Raw genomic sequence first — 17,075 nt, 5'->3', positions numbered from 1 at the left:
GCTTGGAAACTAAGCATAAATCTGAGAAATGTCCACAAAATCCTTGTGTGGGAGTTGGTGAGGAGGCTATATTTTTTTTGAAGAAATCCTCAAATAAGGCAGTGCCGCTTCCATTGCTTTATCATGAAAACTAGGTGTGTCCATGGAGTCAGGAGGAGCTGGGCTTACCTGATAGTGTGTTTACTATATGATGGATGTAACAAACTAAAAAGTGTAATTAATGTAAGAAATATTTTTTCTGAATAACATTTTTCGGTTGTTTTTTACTAGTTCTTTTGACTTATCTCTAGTGTTGATTTTAAGATCTTAACTATTGAGAATCAGAAATACTTTTGACACTTGGATATCTGCTCTTGAGATCAGAAATGTAACATTTTCTTTCCTTCTTTTTTTTAAAACAGATCTCTTTCTTAGCTCAATTACCTCCTTTGGGTTTTGGAGTTTATGAGCTTCTAGAGGGACTGAATTCAGAAACTGGACTTGCTGATTATAATCTGTACCATAATGATAAAGCTAAGTTAGTCAAGCCATACAGAATATTTACTGTTAAAGAGATACAGAACGCTTTGGATGAGATCATGTTAGAGAATCATTACATGAAAATCTGGTTCTCTGGGAATTCTGGACTTGTTGAGGTATGAATGTAAACTATTTTTAAATAGTGTTAAATACTGTTAATACTGAAATTATAATGAAGATTAAGCTCATTAATTGCTTTCCCTTTAGAAAGTAAATACAAAAGACGATAATAAAAACTATCGGGTAAAGTTGGAGTTTGCTTGGTATGGAACTTCCAGTAACAGAGATAAAAGTGGAGCTTATCTCTTCCTGCCAGATGGAGAGGGCAAGGTAATATTACTGCATTTGCAATAGGTTTACCTTTGGAATTTACGTAGGAGGGAAGTGAAGTGACTGTTGATATATTCACTTGGAATCAAAGTTGACTACTTCCTAGTAAAAATAAATAAAAAAATAAAAAAAGACTCTGAGCTTGTCGATCGAAAGGTTGGCAATTCAGCGGTTTGAATCCCTAGTGCCCGTTACTTGTCCCAGCTTCTGCCAACCTAGCAGTTCTAAAGCACGTAAAAAATGCAATTAGAAAAATAGGGACCACCTTTGGTGGGAAGGTAACAGTGTTCTGTGCGCCTTTGGCGTTGAGTCATGCCGGCCACATGACCACGGAGATGTCTTCGGACAGCGCTGGCTCTTCGGTTTTGAAACGGAGATGAGCACCATTCCCTAGAGTTGGAAATGACTAGCACGTATGTGCAAGGGGAACTTTTACCTTTACCTTTACCTAGTAAAAATAAAATAATTCAACTTAGTAAAAAAAAATGTTGAGAAAACTAATTAAAGGAGGGTGGGGGAGGAATGGTTGCTGAAATTACAGGTGTATTTGATGTAAGTAGTTTGCCTGCTCTTTGTTTTGATAAATAATCAGGCAAATTAAATGAAATAATATGTTATATACTATACACTATAATCTCATTTATTATATGATTAGTTTAGGTTTGGATTTAGAATTTCAGAAGATTTCATTTTTGAATGATTTGTCATGTTCCCATTTAGAAATTGAGATCTGCTAGCAGTGAGCTAAAAGGTGAAAGGGGGAATTAATAATTGTTCACTTGGTTAGTGTTCATTCTTAGTGAACAGTGACATGGAGAAATAAAATCAGCCTTAATACAAGTAGCCCTCAACTTATAACAGTTCATTTAGTGACCATTCAAAGTTACAATAGCACTGAAAAAAGTGACTTATGGCCATTTTTCATACTTATGACCATTGTAGCATCCCCATGGTCACATGATTTACATTCAGATACCTGGCAACTTGTTCTTATTTATGATCGTTGCAGTGTCCTGGGGTCATATGACCATCTTTTGTGACCTTCTGACAAGCAAAGTCAATGGGAAAGCCAGATTTACTTAACAGCGGTGTTGCTAATTTAACAACTCCAGTGATTCACTTAACAAATGTGGCAAGAAAAATAAAGTGGGACAAAACTCACGTAACAAATTTCTCCCTTAGCAACAGAAATTTTGGGCTCAATTGTGGTCATAAGTCAAGGAATGATTGTATTTACTTCATGGTAAAATATTTGAATGGTTTAATCCAGGGTTCTTCAAACTTGGCAACCTTAAGACTTGTGGGCATGCTGGCTGGGGAATTATGAGAATTGAAGTCCACAGGTCTTAAAGTTTCTAAGTCCCTGGTTTAAATATTTGGGGGAACTAACTGGAATAGAAGTGACGATGGGTTCCCCTTCCACTTATCTCTTTCAGGCAGGACCATGAAATTTGAAACTAGAAGTTACAAATTCGTTTTCTTTTGTGTTTTTTCAGCCTTACGTTTTTTCTGATCCACCTATCATACGAGTGACACATGGGATAATTTTTTCTGAAGTTACTACTTTTTTCAGTCATGTGACACACACTGTACGACTTTATAAAGTTCACGGTAAGGTAAATTAAATGTAGTTAGCTCTTCTGTTCTATTTAAACATAATACATATTTTTTCTAATGAATAGATGATTATAACTGACTGTCATTTGTTTGTTTGACTTGCTGTTGCTTTTGACCATTAAAATCTGTCAGTGGTTTACAATAAAACCAAATTTCAAATTAAGGAATTAAAATCATTTTGATTAACAATAAAACAAGTAAAATCAATTACTAAAATTAATTAATCTACAGTTAAAAAGCCTCACCAAAAATATATCTTTTAAAGGTATTTCAAAAAGCTAATATACTAATTCACTCAATTGTAGAGGAATTGTATTCCAGAGAAGTGAACCACCACTAGAAAAGATACAACCCAAATCCCTGCCGGAGGAACTCTCAGCCTCTCTACAAACTTTGCCCCTGAAAATTAAAGTGTTTATTGTTAGGAGTCAGGGTGGTGTTAAGATACTAGGCTTGTCAGCTGGAAAGCCGGCAGCCCAGATTCAAGACCTAAGTGCCAAATGACGGGGCAAGTTTCCGTCCTCACCTCAGCTCCTGCCAACCTAGCAGTTTGAAAACATGCAAACCTGAGTGGATGAATAGGTACTACTACCGTGGGAAGGTAACAGTGCTCTGTGACGTCCTTTATTGTGAGGAGTTATATTTTCAGAGAGGTAATACTTCTGCCTATTTGGAATGGAATAAGCTCTGCATGGTTAGGTTTGATGCCTCTTAGGCATCCTGCCATCAAAAGAAGGGAGGAGGGATGACAAAGGGAAGAAAGGGGGAAGGATGAAAGGGCAATAAAGCTTTGTGTGTATGTGATAGGAAATTGGAAGGGAGGAATGACAGGTGATAAGGACCAGAGCAGCCAGATCCTGACTGAACCAGCATCCCATGGCAAGCACCCTAAGAAATATGTGTATTACCCCCAAACATCTCAAGAGTTCTGAAAACATCTTGGCGAGCTCCAGTTGGCTAGAAACGGACTGGTCACTGGTCACGGGAGGAAGGATGGACTGGAGACAAATCTACAACCTATTTTTGTATCTAGTAAGCACAGTAATTTCAGAGCTGGCTTGACTTTATTGCAACCAATATCCTTAGTAAAATAATCCTTTGTTAACCAAATGGAATCAAAGGCTTTTCTTTCCTAAGGGATCGGATTGGGGTAACATTCACTCAGAAGGAGCAGGTATGAGCCACAGCTCCTTGAATTTGTCTCTGGTTTCCCACACATAGGCAATAGTCAGGATCATCCTTTTTATAAGTTCCAGTTGATATGCTAACTGCATTTCTTTCTGGAAGAAAATGATCTTCAAGTTGTAGTGTTAGTGCTGGATAACCTCCACACTTGACTATATTAATGCACTCTAAGTGGATCTGCCTTTGTGGTCAATCTAGAAATTCAATTGCTACAAAATTCAGAGGTTTCACTGGTCTCAGGAAGAATGCAAAAAAACTAATGTATATTATGCTTAGGATTCATTCTCTGCACTGGCTGTCAATTTGTTCCAGGGCAAAAATCAAAATATTGATTGCTGTGGTTAAACATGACCAAGGTCCATGATGATTAAGGAAACATCTCATTTTACAGGAACTTCCATTTTGTCTGGACTCAGTTTCAATTTATTATTTTTCATCCAGCCATTGCTGACTGTTCAGGGAAGTTCTAGTCTAGTTTTAACTACAACAGAGGTTAATTTGCTCAGTTTATGCAGAGTACTTGAGGCTAGGCTATTGTGATAAATTGTATGTGAAACTGCCTTTGAAAAGCGTTCAAGCTCTGGTGACTTTGATTTTTGAAAGTCTCCGAACTATCAGACAAGGTCATCTCAAAGATATTGTGTTCTAGCAAGTTCAAATGTTAACCATATATTAATATTTGAAAAGAATATTTCCTTCAAGATGTAAAACTTCAGTTATTTCTACAAGAAAATGTAGAAAATAAAACATTTATTTGGAAAGTATTTTAGCTGTCTGAAACACCTGAATGATATTGCATACTTAGCTTCTGCTTCTGTGAGTACAGTGGAGAAATAGAAAAAAACAATGGGCAATAAAATATTTGTCCATGTGTGTGCTTACATACGTGTGTTTTCCTAAAAATGTGTGCACTTCAGATGTGTGAAATTCAGTCCCCAGAATTCTCTACAGTACCATGCTGGTGGTTAATTTTAGGAATTTAAGTTCACAGTACTGGAGGACATTCAGATTTTTGAAGGCTTAGATGTGTGTGTTGGTTAATTGGTTACTTACTTAGTTATATGCTTACTTATTAATTTCTGTCCTTTGGCCTACTGTTTCAGAGTAGGGAACATCGAACATAGAATAATAGAGTTGGACGGGACCTTGGAGGTCTTCTGGTCCAACTCCCAGCTCAAGCAGGAGACCCTATATCATTTCAGACAAATGGTTGTCCAGTCTCTTTTTGAAAGCGCCCAGTGATGGAAAATACAACACTGGTAGTGGTAAATGGTAATGGTAGGAATCAACAACTCTGCAGGAAGAACTCTATAGGCATAAAAAAGTAGTATTTTTTAAATTCCAATTTTACCAAAGTAGGAGATTATGAGACACTTGTATCTACTAGGTTTATGGGTTTAACTAATCACTATTCTGAAATGTCATGTCAGTGTATTATGAGATATCTTTTATATTTAGGATTAGAAGGTCAGTCTCTTGAAATATCCAATATTGTGGACATAAGAGGAGAATACAATCGTGAGATTGCAATGAGAATTTCATCTGATATAGAAAGCCATAATAAATTTTATACTGACCTCAATGGATATCAGGTAATTCTCATGAATTAATGGATACTGTACACATATATTAAGTTCATAAGTTCTTTTTACATATTTTGTTAAAAGTAATTATATAATAAGCTGCCTAAAATCCAATCTGAATTTTAGGCCACAAAATTTTATATAAAATTAACAACTTATTTTAAACACTGAAAAGATACATTTCTTTCTTACTGAATATGAAAAAAAATTATTTGCTTTGTTCTAGGGCAATAATATTTGGGAAATTTTGATGGATAACTTTAAATGTGTGTGTGTGTATGTGTATGTGAGATGCCAGCATAGCAACAAGAATTGAGTAAAAAAACTTTTTCTCACAAACTCTTAATTTTTTATAGGCTTATGGGCATTTGTTATATAACAACAGTGTTTACTGTTCAGAGTTTCAAAAAATATATCATTAAAAATGTAGTTTGTTCAGCTGACGTAAATAATATCTTTGCCTGGTCCTTTTGTGGCTGAATTTTGCAGAAATATTTTTAACAATCATTTTGGTAACATCTAAGAATGTATTCTTCTTATTAGTGTCAATTGAGATGCCTCATGTTAATAAAAATGTGATTGAAATATTCTTATAATATATATTTTTATAAATTATATAAAGTCATATTCACAATTACTATTTTGTGAAACAAAATCAGTTTTTCTATTTGCATTATTTAAATTCTCAACATTCACTGAAGTTACATTTTTTAATTTAGATTCAGCCTAGACAGACAATGAGTAAATTGCCTCTTCAAGCAAATTTTTATCCAATGTCTACAATGGCTTATATACAAGATAGCAAGATTCGCTTGACCCTTCATTCTGCTCAGTCTCTTGGAGTTGCAAGTTTAAAAAGTGGTGAGAAATGGTAGTAACATTTACAGTATGACTGTGATGAAAATCACAAATTTATTTTAATAATGCCATCATACACTATCATCTAAAAGTCTTTTCAGTTTATCAAGCATTTGGGACTGCTATTTTGAGTTTAACAATTTATAACATTAATTTAGGGAAGTTTTAAATTTGCTATTTTATAAATATCCTGTATTATTGCTTTAGACATTTAAAACAATTTCTGGCAAAATTAAATTAAATTTTTAATAGCTAACGTGTAGAAATAAGATCAGTGTTTGGTTTTTTTAGGCCAGTTAGAGGTTATCATGGATCGTCGACTTATGCAAGATGATAATAGAGGCTTGGGGCAAGGTGTACAGGACAACAAAATAACAGCTAATCTGTTTCGACTTCTGCTGGAGAAAAGAAATGAAGTAAATATGGTAAGAAGTACTTTCATCATCTTATAGTCTACCAGCTATTAAATATATTCATTTATATATCGATAGATTCCACAATAATTTTTTATGATCTTATATTAAGCAGTCATCTTCAGTGTTCAAATTATAGTTAATTTCATCAGGATAATTGTATTATCCTTCTAGGCCAGGGGTCCCCAACTCCTAGGCCATGGCCCACTACCGGGTAACAGCCTGTTCAAAACTGGGCCACATGAGCAATATGCAATATGCAACCATGCAAAGCTCCAGTCTACAAGTGTCCTGTACTCACATGAGTGGAGCTTCATGTGCAAGCACAAGTGCCCTCCACTCATGCACAAACCTACATTCATGTGAATGGAGAGGGAACGTCTGCCATTTGTACCAATGGAGCTGTGTGTGCGGGCATGCACCTGCCACTCACATCCCCCCCCCCCATGCTGGGCAGGGCTGCCAAGCTGGAAAGATTGAGGACCACTGTTCTAGGCCTTTCTCTGAAAGCCCTAATTTTATAATGTGGTGGTACCTGCAAATGCAGCTGTTTCTTGACTGCTCAGTGCTTTCCTTGAAAGAAAGACGTTGGTTTGATGAAAAACAACTAGGGCTAGGTGTGCAGACACCTCAGCAGGTTCACTGAAAATGCATAGTTAGGGTTTAGATCTCATTTTGATTTTGTTTCTGTTTCTTATCCCTGATTTAAGTTACAGTACATAAATACCTTTGCTGTCTTTCAGCAATACATAATTTATTTTATGATGGTATATAATTTCAGACGCTTAAGAAGTGTAACACTTGGGGGATGGGAGTGTTTCCAAAAAGCCCAATATTTCTTTACCAATGCACAGAATATGGGAAACAAATAGGAAAAACTGGACGCCTTAATGCAATCAAAAATTGCACTACAACTACAGGTTGTTTTTGCTGAACAGCCATTCATTCAGTGACTGTTTGAAATTACAATAGTGACAAATCGTACATATGACCCATCCTCAAAGTCGCAACCATTGCAACATCCCTCTGATCAAAATCCAGGTGCTTGGCAGCCATTCACATCTACAACTATTCTTCAATTCTCCCCACTTTTGTCTCCTCCCACCCATCTGTGCCCTTTTGGCCTCTCCGAACTCTGCTATTATCTATCCATTGCCACTCCTTGCTGATCTTTGCAGACTTCCTGCTCCTCCTTGGCACGGGGGCTCTGTTGGTGCTGGGCTTGCCGCTGCTGCCCCAGCTGCCAGGCTTCAACATTCTTAGCCCACCACACAGTCCAGTCTGCCTGTTGGGGCTCCTAGCAGCAAAGTGCTACCTCCTGACTGCCATGATGTTGCAAGGTTTAGTTTTAAGGCATTGGCACATCCCAGGATACGAGAAAAAGTAGACAAGCAGTTGCAGATTGTTAGAACTTCCATCACTTTAAGCATTATATCAGTGACATTTTGACTAATGTGAAGCTTAGCGTTGGAAATTCCAATTAGGTTGTTAAGTGAGGACTACCTGTATAATGGAGTGGAAACAACTGAGATATTACAGAGATGGTATAGACTATCAAAGTAGGTAGAAGACCTGAATAATGTTCTCTTGAATCAGAACTTTCAAGGGATTGAGGCCTAGTAATAATGGAAGACTCGTAACAAGTGGGATAAAACGTGTCAACAATTAATGCTCTATGTGCCATAATAAAAGAAGAAAACAAAATAAAGTGCTGCATTCTTTAGATAGTGCTGACTTCAAATTGAAATCAGCATTTTTGTAATCATTCATTCTTATATAGCATGACCAAGTCTGACAGAGGCAGAAAAGTTGATAAGGGAAAAATGTAAGTAACACTTTGCCCTGAATCCAAGCAGTAGATATATAAATGGACATTACTGTGATAACTGGGCACATGTAAAATTTGCACGCATTTAGCTTTATCCATAGGCTCATGTATCAATATAAATAGATGTAAATACCCACTGTACCACATGGACAAATAGCTAATTAATTTCTTTCTGCTTTTTACTAGAAAGAAGAACAGTCACCTGTCAGCTACCCTTCTCTACGCAGTCATATAACATCATCTTTTATAAATCATCCTGTGATTCCAATGATTACTTCTGCAGGCAGCTTTATCCCTTCACTTTTGAATACTTTTTCTCCTTTAATTTCATCTATGCCATGTGATATGCATATAGTTAACCTGAGGACAATACAGTCAAAGGTGAGTTCCTAATGCACACTCTTACAAATTCCCAGTATTCCTGTAAATATAAAATGTTTGTGAAATATTACTGATACCAAATATTCAGGTGGTGTTCTCCAGAGCAGGAGTCTCCAACCCTTGGCAACTTTAAGACTTGAGGACTTCAACTCCCAGCTGGCTGAGGAACACTGGGAGTTAAAGTCCACAAGTCTTAAAGTTGCCAAAGATGGAGAATCCTGCTCCAGAGTAGTGGAGAACAGGCATGATATGCTTGCAGATGAGATCCATAGTTTCTTGCTATATGTAACAAGCATAATATAGTATAGCTGCCTCCTCTTAATGTGCATTGATTTATAGATGCATTTCTTTTTTTTTCTCCTATAACATAAACTATTTCACAATGAATTTAATTTTCTGTATAACTGGGCTGCTATTATGTGAACCTGCTGAAGGAGAGAGTGATAAATGTCTTATGTCTTATAAATCACAAACTACAATTTTTGTAATGGTAACAATATTATGAAGTTATCTGACTAATAATAATAATTATTATTATTATTTAATTAGATTTTTATACCGCCCTTCTCCCTAGGGACTCAGGGCGGTTTACAGCCAGATAAAAACAAGCACAATATAAACACAAGATAAAATACTGTTTAAAAAACTTATTCAATTTGGCTCTAATTAAAATAAATTTAAAACAATAAAACCCCTTTAAAATTAAAACTATAAAATCTAAAATCCTATGCCAGTCCTGCACGAATGAACAAATATGTTTTCAGCTCGCGGCGAAAGGTTTGAAGGTCAGGCAGTTGGCGTAGTCCTGTGGGAAGTTCATTCCAGAGGGTAGGAGCCCCCACAGAGAAGGCCCTCTCCCTGGGGGCCGCCAGCCGATATTGTTTGGCGGACGGCACCCTGAGGAGTCATAATGTATGTCACTGAAGCGCTAAGACTCTAAAAATATTCTCGAATTGCTAAATTGGTAAGATAATGAATTAGTACTATGAACGTATTAAGACAGACAACATATGTCACATATTTCAGTAACCAGGAAGGAGTGCTACATATTTCCAGCAGTATATGTCATGACATCTTCTTTAAATTAAGAGTAGAATATTATGGCATATGCACATTCCTTTTGACAGCTTTGAATAAATTGGAAAGATTGGCTGAAGACATTCTTTAAAATAATAAAAGTTAAAAAGAAAAATACTATTACTTTGTGAGTAGAAGGGAGCAACCGTGGGGTTTTACTTTATTGTAAGAATTGCTATCAGTTCTATTAAAGACATAATTTTCCTTCAGAATGGGCATTAACTTAATTTGGAGTAGTTATGATGTCTCTGTAAAATTTCCAGTTTTGTGCCTTGTGGACTTTCTACAGAACGTAAAAGTGAATTTGAGTTGGATTTAGTGAATTTTGGTCTGATTTACTATAGCTCTTTTGAAGCACAACAAAGAATATAATCTCTAAGGAGATTTTGCTTGAGAATTTCTGCAACGTTTTTTTCCCTATCAGTTGCCAATTGAAACTACTTTCACCATTCTTTTGTTACAAAATAATTTGTTTTATATTACTGGTATATGCTCAATAAATACAAACATACACATGAACTTCCAGGGAACTTTTAATCATTTTGAGAGATAAATGAATGTTTATAATATATCTTAATAATGTCATTGTGTATTAACAGTATGGAAGTTTGCTAAATCATTTAATATATTTGGATTTAGTTGAACTGGATTTACTCTTTTATTATTTGGTGAAGATATTTTGGTTAAATATGTCATATCAAATTTTACTGAAATTTACTGGGATTTTATCCTTTCTCTTTTGAACTATTTGAAATATTAATTCAGAACCTATTTTATATATCATCTAAATTACTTTGTTCATGCATTTTAGGATTTTACCTGCTATATTAACCACTGTTGTCTAACTTCTGTAAATATTGCTCGCCATATAATAATGTTCAGGACTTCAAGTGTGTATGTGTATTTCAGTCTAGCGTTATACAGATTAGACAGAACAGTGTTAGGCTGTCAAATACCTTGTAAGCTGCCTAAACATTATGTAAGATAAGTTGCCTAAACTTCCTAATTGTTTTCCAAATTTGATTTCAGACAGATTCGGGGCCATCTGAAGAAGCTGCCTTGATTTTTCACAGAAAGGGTTTTGATTGTAGATTTGCAAACACAGACTTAGGGCTCCTTTGTTCCACCACTCAGGGAAAGGTAAGATACCGTATTTTAATAAGGTCTGTATACTGGTTGAACTGGTTATCTGGTTTCCAGTTGGGTCTGCTCAATGGAGTTAATATTTTTAAGCAGTAAAGCTTCATGCTATTATCACAAATCAGAGCTTGAATTTCTTTTTGGAGACCAGATTTATAGTAGACTTTATAGTTTTTACATATTGCATTATGTTAGGGTGCATATTTTGGTATCCTTAATATAGAAAGAAAAAATTAACTCAGCTTGTGAGTTAATTCTGAACATATACTGTCAATTAAGAATGGGGTTTTTTTCAATCAGTAGTACCTAATATTAATTAGCTTTATATTACTTTCTGCTGCCATGAGTCATCATAATTTTAAAATTCTGTAAGGAAAAATATAAATTTAGTTTACTGAATATGCTTAAGGTTCCATTGAATTCTCTAGATTTATACTTGTCAGAATGGCATTCAATTTTCCTTTACAGTTTTAGCTGGTTCATCTGCTGTCCTTAAAAACAATACACTCACATCAATTATGTAGTATGGGATTACGTATTTGTCAGATTTGTATAGCCGTCCGTATTGCAAGAAATGACTCTGGGTAGCGTACAATAGTCAATAAAGATAAACAATAATATGTAAAATAGATATTTTAAAATCCATGAATAGATAATTAAAATTAAAATATGTACTTTTGTTGTATCTGCTCCCTGTAACTAAAGTGTGGCTACTAGGCTTTGTGTGAAGCTTTGGTTCTCATCCAGGCTTGGCAACAGAAGAGCATTTTGGATCTTGGTTAGTTTCCTTTAGGCATTTCTAGGCAAACTCTATTCTTGCTTTTAGCAAAAATAGGCATAAGCCCTGTTTCAAGTGACTTCAGTGGAAAGTTTCTTCTATCCAGAGAAGTTCTTCATACAGCTTAAAAACTTTGGAAGACTAATCTTTAAAACAGTGAAATAAAGTTTGCATTGAACTGGGTGTTGGCAGTAATTTATTTTTTGTCTTTTTCCATTTTCAGTTAAGGGTGTACAAACTCTTTAACAAATTCCATGTGGAAAGCCTAATACCTACGTCCCTATCTTTGATGCATTCATCTCCAGATGCCAGAAATATCAGTGAGATTAATATGAATCCTATGGAAATTAACACATACAGAATTCAATTGAGATGAAACCTGATGTTTGGACTTGGATACTAAAGAAGAATATACAATTCTATGTCTTCTCAAAGATTGATGTGCAATAAGAAGCACATTTTAATCCCGGCTTCTAGATACTATGACAATGCATTCATTTGATCTTAAATGCCATAAAAGCCATGATGCAAACAGTTTTTCTTATTCTCTAATAAAATGCCAACACCAGTATACATGAATACAAGAACTGAGGGAGAAACAAAGGATATTATCTCTCATCAACAAAATGAATCTCAGGTTAAATATTAGTTTATGACTTCTAAGTTCATAATTTGTACCTGAAAGGGAGCTAACACTGAATTTAAATTGTTTTCTGATCCCTGTCTGACTCTTAAATACATACATTGTTGAAATCACAGTTGGAGATTGAACCTGAAAATTCTCTGGTGAAGCTATTGTCCAAATACTTGTAAAGACTTCTATAAATTATTATTTCAGCTTTTCCACAAGGAGTCTGCATTTATCCCACTCTATCTAACTCTAGAGTGAAATCCAAGAACCTTTGAGAAATGTGGAAGATTTTAATATTAGCCAACCATCGTGAACTGTGGAACTTAATTCTGGAATTATACATCTTTTTTGGAAAATATGTTGAATCTGTTTTGTTACTTGACACATTGGGATACGTGCAATTACTCCAGAATACAGAATAAGGAAGATGGAAGTCTGAGTACAAGGTTTTTTTTACTGAATACTTGGATACTAATGCTCTCTGAATTGTGTTTTCTATTTCAATTTAACCTTATCAAAATAAATGTGCCTTATTTTTTTGTATAAGTGTTGTTACTTTTTATGTGTCCATACAAGAAACAGGACAAAGTGGGGTTAACAGTTAAAAGAAACTGTTCCTTTTAATTGACAGTAATGGCCACATTCTGATCTACTGCAGCCTATGTGACCTAATGGTGCTCTGAACACTATGAATGTAGAAAAAATAAGCTTATAAAACAAATACATGAATAAAAAATGAAAAATTAATCATTTGCTGGCAAATAAACATTTGAAGGCTGGCAGAAATTTGTCGTGCATTACAACATCATGTGCCTCTCTTTAAAATACTGTTGTACAAACTCAGTATTTATGGTTATTGTAGCCAATTTAGCTTCTTTGCATCAAGCATTTTATGTTAAGTTCTTGAAGCCATGTGGCTTTAAAATTTTCATCTCTAAAGCTTTTTTTTTTAAGAATTATTTAAAGCTGCAGTCCTATTAAACCATTGAAAACGATTGCAATCTAGTACCTTCTAGGTATTTTAGACTTCAGCTGCTGTCACTCCCATTGAAAAAAGCAAACAACAAGGGGTTGTGTGTGGAAGTTATAGTCCAGAGTATCTAAAGGACATCAGTTGGTATTTTTTGCTGTAAGAACATTAAGTTCTGTTGAGCTTAATGGACTTCAGTCAAGAAATGTACTGTATAAGCTTGCGCAATAAATTGTAGTTCAGTACGATTCTAGTTTATTTCATTTTTTAAGTTCCTTTAAAACAAATAACTCGAGTATTGCTTTTAGGTTCATATATTTTGTACTCTATTCAATATATGTGTGTATTATTAATTTAGCCACCGTTCCAAACTTTTAATACATTTTATCATATTCAGTGTTGAAGGTCCCCATTATAGTTTCTCTACTTCAGTTATAGGAGAGTGTCATCTGTGCTATTAAAAAGTCAGAGAGCATAAGGAACTGAAAATAAATTTATGCAATAAGTGTACACCTTTGAATACTTTTATTTTAATGGAATTTTAAGTGCAGAACCTTTCTGTCACTGTTACTTACAGTTGTCATAGAACTATATGTTTTATAGGTTGCCCCTCCCAAAATTATTCAGCATATTATACCAATAACCATTTCATAAGTGTTTATCTTTTTACTGTAGAATGTTTTAATTTTTTTTTTACCCAAAGTTGTTTAGGAGTTGGATCACCTATAAATTAAGTAAAATAAGTAAATGTTAAATAGTAAAATAAGCACCAATAACATAATTATAGTATGACTAGCATAAAGCTAGTAATACTAGTTCCTAGTTCCTTCCAGATATTTAAAAGTTAGATTCTTACAGTCTTTATATGGGAGTTCTAAGCTAGGACATCTGGAAGGCATTGGACTAGGCAGGATTGTAGCTGAATAGGAATGGAACTTATGTTGTATATACTTCCTGAATCTTTATGCCATACAGAAAACAACCAAATGACAAAAGATTTGCTCAATACTGAGAAATGCCTAGTATTCTTTTTAATATGTTTTAAATACAACTCTACAAATTTTCCTCCCGTATAGGTGATTTTATTATGCTAAAACAGTGCCCACATCCAAATCTTGCTGTCAAAACTTAATTTTAAAAGATTGCATTGAAAATTTGGTCACCTCTTGTGGGGAACCTGATTGCAAAGGGGATCTGCAGTCCTATCCTAAACCCACCTAATAATTATTGAATCTAATGTATCTTTCTAGTAAAGGATTCTGATCTTTGTTTTATGACTTTTAAAGTCTTAAACTGTACAATCATGTCTAAATTATTAACTATACTTTGCTTTATTTCATAATACGGCCTTTTGCAATAGTAGTAATTGATTGTATACATTCTGAAGTCCAATTTGTAGCATTTATTTCTCTAGGAAATTGATAACTTCTCAGTTTTTTGTGGTATAATTTCTAGTACCTATGCAGATATGATCCAGAGTTTGCCCCCCAAAAACAAAATTCTTTCATAGTAAGCATATGATCTAAAAGAAGGAACTTTCTAATGAATTGAGAGATCATTTTTGTTGATTTCTCCTTGCAACCTCTTTAAATCTGTTCTAGAAAGATTGGGAGTCTTTGGAGTAGTTTAGGTGGAGTGATTAATGGGGAAGGGAATTGATGAAAATTGCTTCGCTTCATGTCTCTGTAAATGAAAGCATTATGAGCAAAAGTCTGTTCAAGGGATGCTACCGCTGGTAAATTCTGGATCCCATCTTGGGTATTTTAATATCAGTTTGTATATACCACATATTAAGCAGTTAAAAGATTGTATTTGCTGCCCTTAGTAAAGCTGAAACCAAATTTCTGTAGGAATGTTGTGGATTTTGAATATTCCTTTACATTTTGATTTTTTTTGAAACCAACTGGTTTAATTTGAATGATCATTTTCATATCTTTATTTTCCATATATTTTTTCTTCTTGCAGGGGGGAGTGTAAAGTGTTGCCAATAAAAATTCTGTTATGATAACCATGTGTGATGCTGTCTTGATAGTCATTTTAGATAAACTGATGTCTCAAAATGAGGCTGCGATTCTTTAGGACAAATGCTTTATTATAAACAAGACCCATCCATTGTATACAGGTTAGGTGTATACATATATCAATGGATCCGAAAGTTGGGGCAGGGCAGCTTTCCCACAGTATATGTTGCTTTGCATTTTGAGGAAGTTGTCTACGGAACTGCCTCATGTCAATTTTTGGAATATCAAAGTGTTTCTAGTCTTCTCTTTTTATTTTCTATGGATAATATTTTCCCTTGTAATCTGGTAGTCCTTGACTTAAAACAGTTCATTTAGTGACCGTTCAAAGTTACAATAGCACTGAAAAAGGCCCCTATGACTGTTTTTCACTTATGACAGTTGCAGCATCCCCATGGTCATGTGATCAAAATTCAAACACTTGGCAACTACCAATATTTCATATATAAGACGACTGCAGTATCCCGGGGTCATGTGATTACTTTTTTCAACCTTCTTGCAAGCAAAGTCAATGGGAAGCCAGATTCACTTAACAACCATGTCATTAATAACTTCAATGATTTACTTAACTGTAAGATCTTCCAGATCTTTTATCCTGACCTCTGCCACGCATTCATCACTGTGCCAGCAAGTTGGCCTCCAGTGATGAACTTACATTGCAGAAAGAGCTGCCAGTGATGATTTTCACATAGAAGGATAGGAGACAAATGTAATTATTAAAAATGATAAATATTGTGAATCACAAAATAAGTTTATAAGGGAAAAGCACAAGGCAATAAAAACAAATCATGAGTGTCATTTCGTGATTCTTTAAATATGTTCTGCAAGTGGTATGATCATTTTTGGTATTTTATTATGCAAAATCAGACACTTAAGTTATTAAATTCCCTCAGAATCCTGGATTCCTCCTATTGCCTCTCCTCTTAAATCTCTGTTGCTTCTGCCGCTTTCAGCCTCAAGATCAAATTAAAATGCAGCCTCTAATCAAATGGAGTGCATCCCCTGATTTAATGTAGTCACTATCCAAGCTGTCTGGCCATTAACAGTTCTAATACAATTACACCAAGGAGGAAAAGTAAATGTCTTCATTTTGGCTATAACTAACACTTGAAAGAAGCAAAATGATTGCATAAGTTTTGATACTGTCCCAATCTATGGAGTTTCACTTCTCCACTGATCGCCACCATTTCTATCTTTCTGCAGTTGCTATGGTAATGGCTCTATTCTCTCCTTGATATTTCATCCTGGCTCTGCCTGTATGTAGGCTGACTTGATTTTGCATCAAAATTATCATTACAAAAGCGAAGCCCCAGCTAACAGAAGATTTAACAACATGTAATAAACGAAACAACTGCTGTGTATGGCAAACCTCTATTTGAGGATAATGGAAACTGAATAATCCAAATACAAAATAGCTTGATACGGATATCCACATTGGGTTATGTGGATATCTAAGCAGAAATAATTAGTTCCACATGAGTGGAATACTTTCTGAAGTACAAGAATACTTGTGTTTTGGTGTTTGGATCTATTCAATTATCCTGCAGTTTACATGGAAAATATATAATTAATGGGAATAAATGATTTCCAGAAAGATAAAAGACACCATGGATACTATTACCTAGTTTGGGTAATGTAATGAAATGTCTCAAGAAAACAAACAAGCTCAGAGAGGAACAAGGACCCCTTATTTCAACCCCGAGGTACAAATATTCTCCTTTATTGCTACAAAAGACTCAAATCAACC

The 17,075-nt window shown here is 34.8% G+C and overlaps 1 protein-coding gene across 2 annotated transcripts in view; it reads left to right on the top strand.

Moving 5' to 3' along the window:
* The window catches only part of MAN2A1 (mannosidase alpha class 2A member 1), a 59,698-nt gene extending 44,375 nt beyond the window's left edge, over positions 1-15,323 (top strand). For both annotated transcript variants that reach the window (XM_058167798.1, XM_058167799.1), the window contains exons 14-22: positions 402-635; positions 727-849; positions 2,346-2,460; positions 5,110-5,243; positions 5,954-6,095; positions 6,384-6,517; positions 8,520-8,714; positions 10,821-10,931; positions 11,933-15,323. In XM_058167798.1, the coding sequence (XP_058023781.1) occupies positions 402-635; positions 727-849; positions 2,346-2,460; positions 5,110-5,243; positions 5,954-6,095; positions 6,384-6,517; positions 8,520-8,714; positions 10,821-10,931; positions 11,933-12,085 (1,341 nt within the window). In that variant the 3' untranslated portion in view covers positions 12,086-15,323. The remainder of the gene's footprint in view (positions 1-401; positions 636-726; positions 850-2,345; positions 2,461-5,109; positions 5,244-5,953; positions 6,096-6,383; positions 6,518-8,519; positions 8,715-10,820; positions 10,932-11,932) is intronic.
* The last annotated feature ends 1,752 nt before the right edge of the window (positions 15,324-17,075 follow it).

The sequence above is a fragment of the Ahaetulla prasina genome, chromosome 2, assembly GCF_028640845.1.
Source record: "Ahaetulla prasina isolate Xishuangbanna chromosome 2, ASM2864084v1, whole genome shotgun sequence".
Lineage (NCBI taxonomy): Eukaryota > Metazoa > Chordata > Lepidosauria > Squamata > Colubridae > Ahaetulla > Ahaetulla prasina.
Note: the sequence above shows the minus strand (reverse complement) of the source record. Positions and strands in the feature narration are given on the sequence as shown.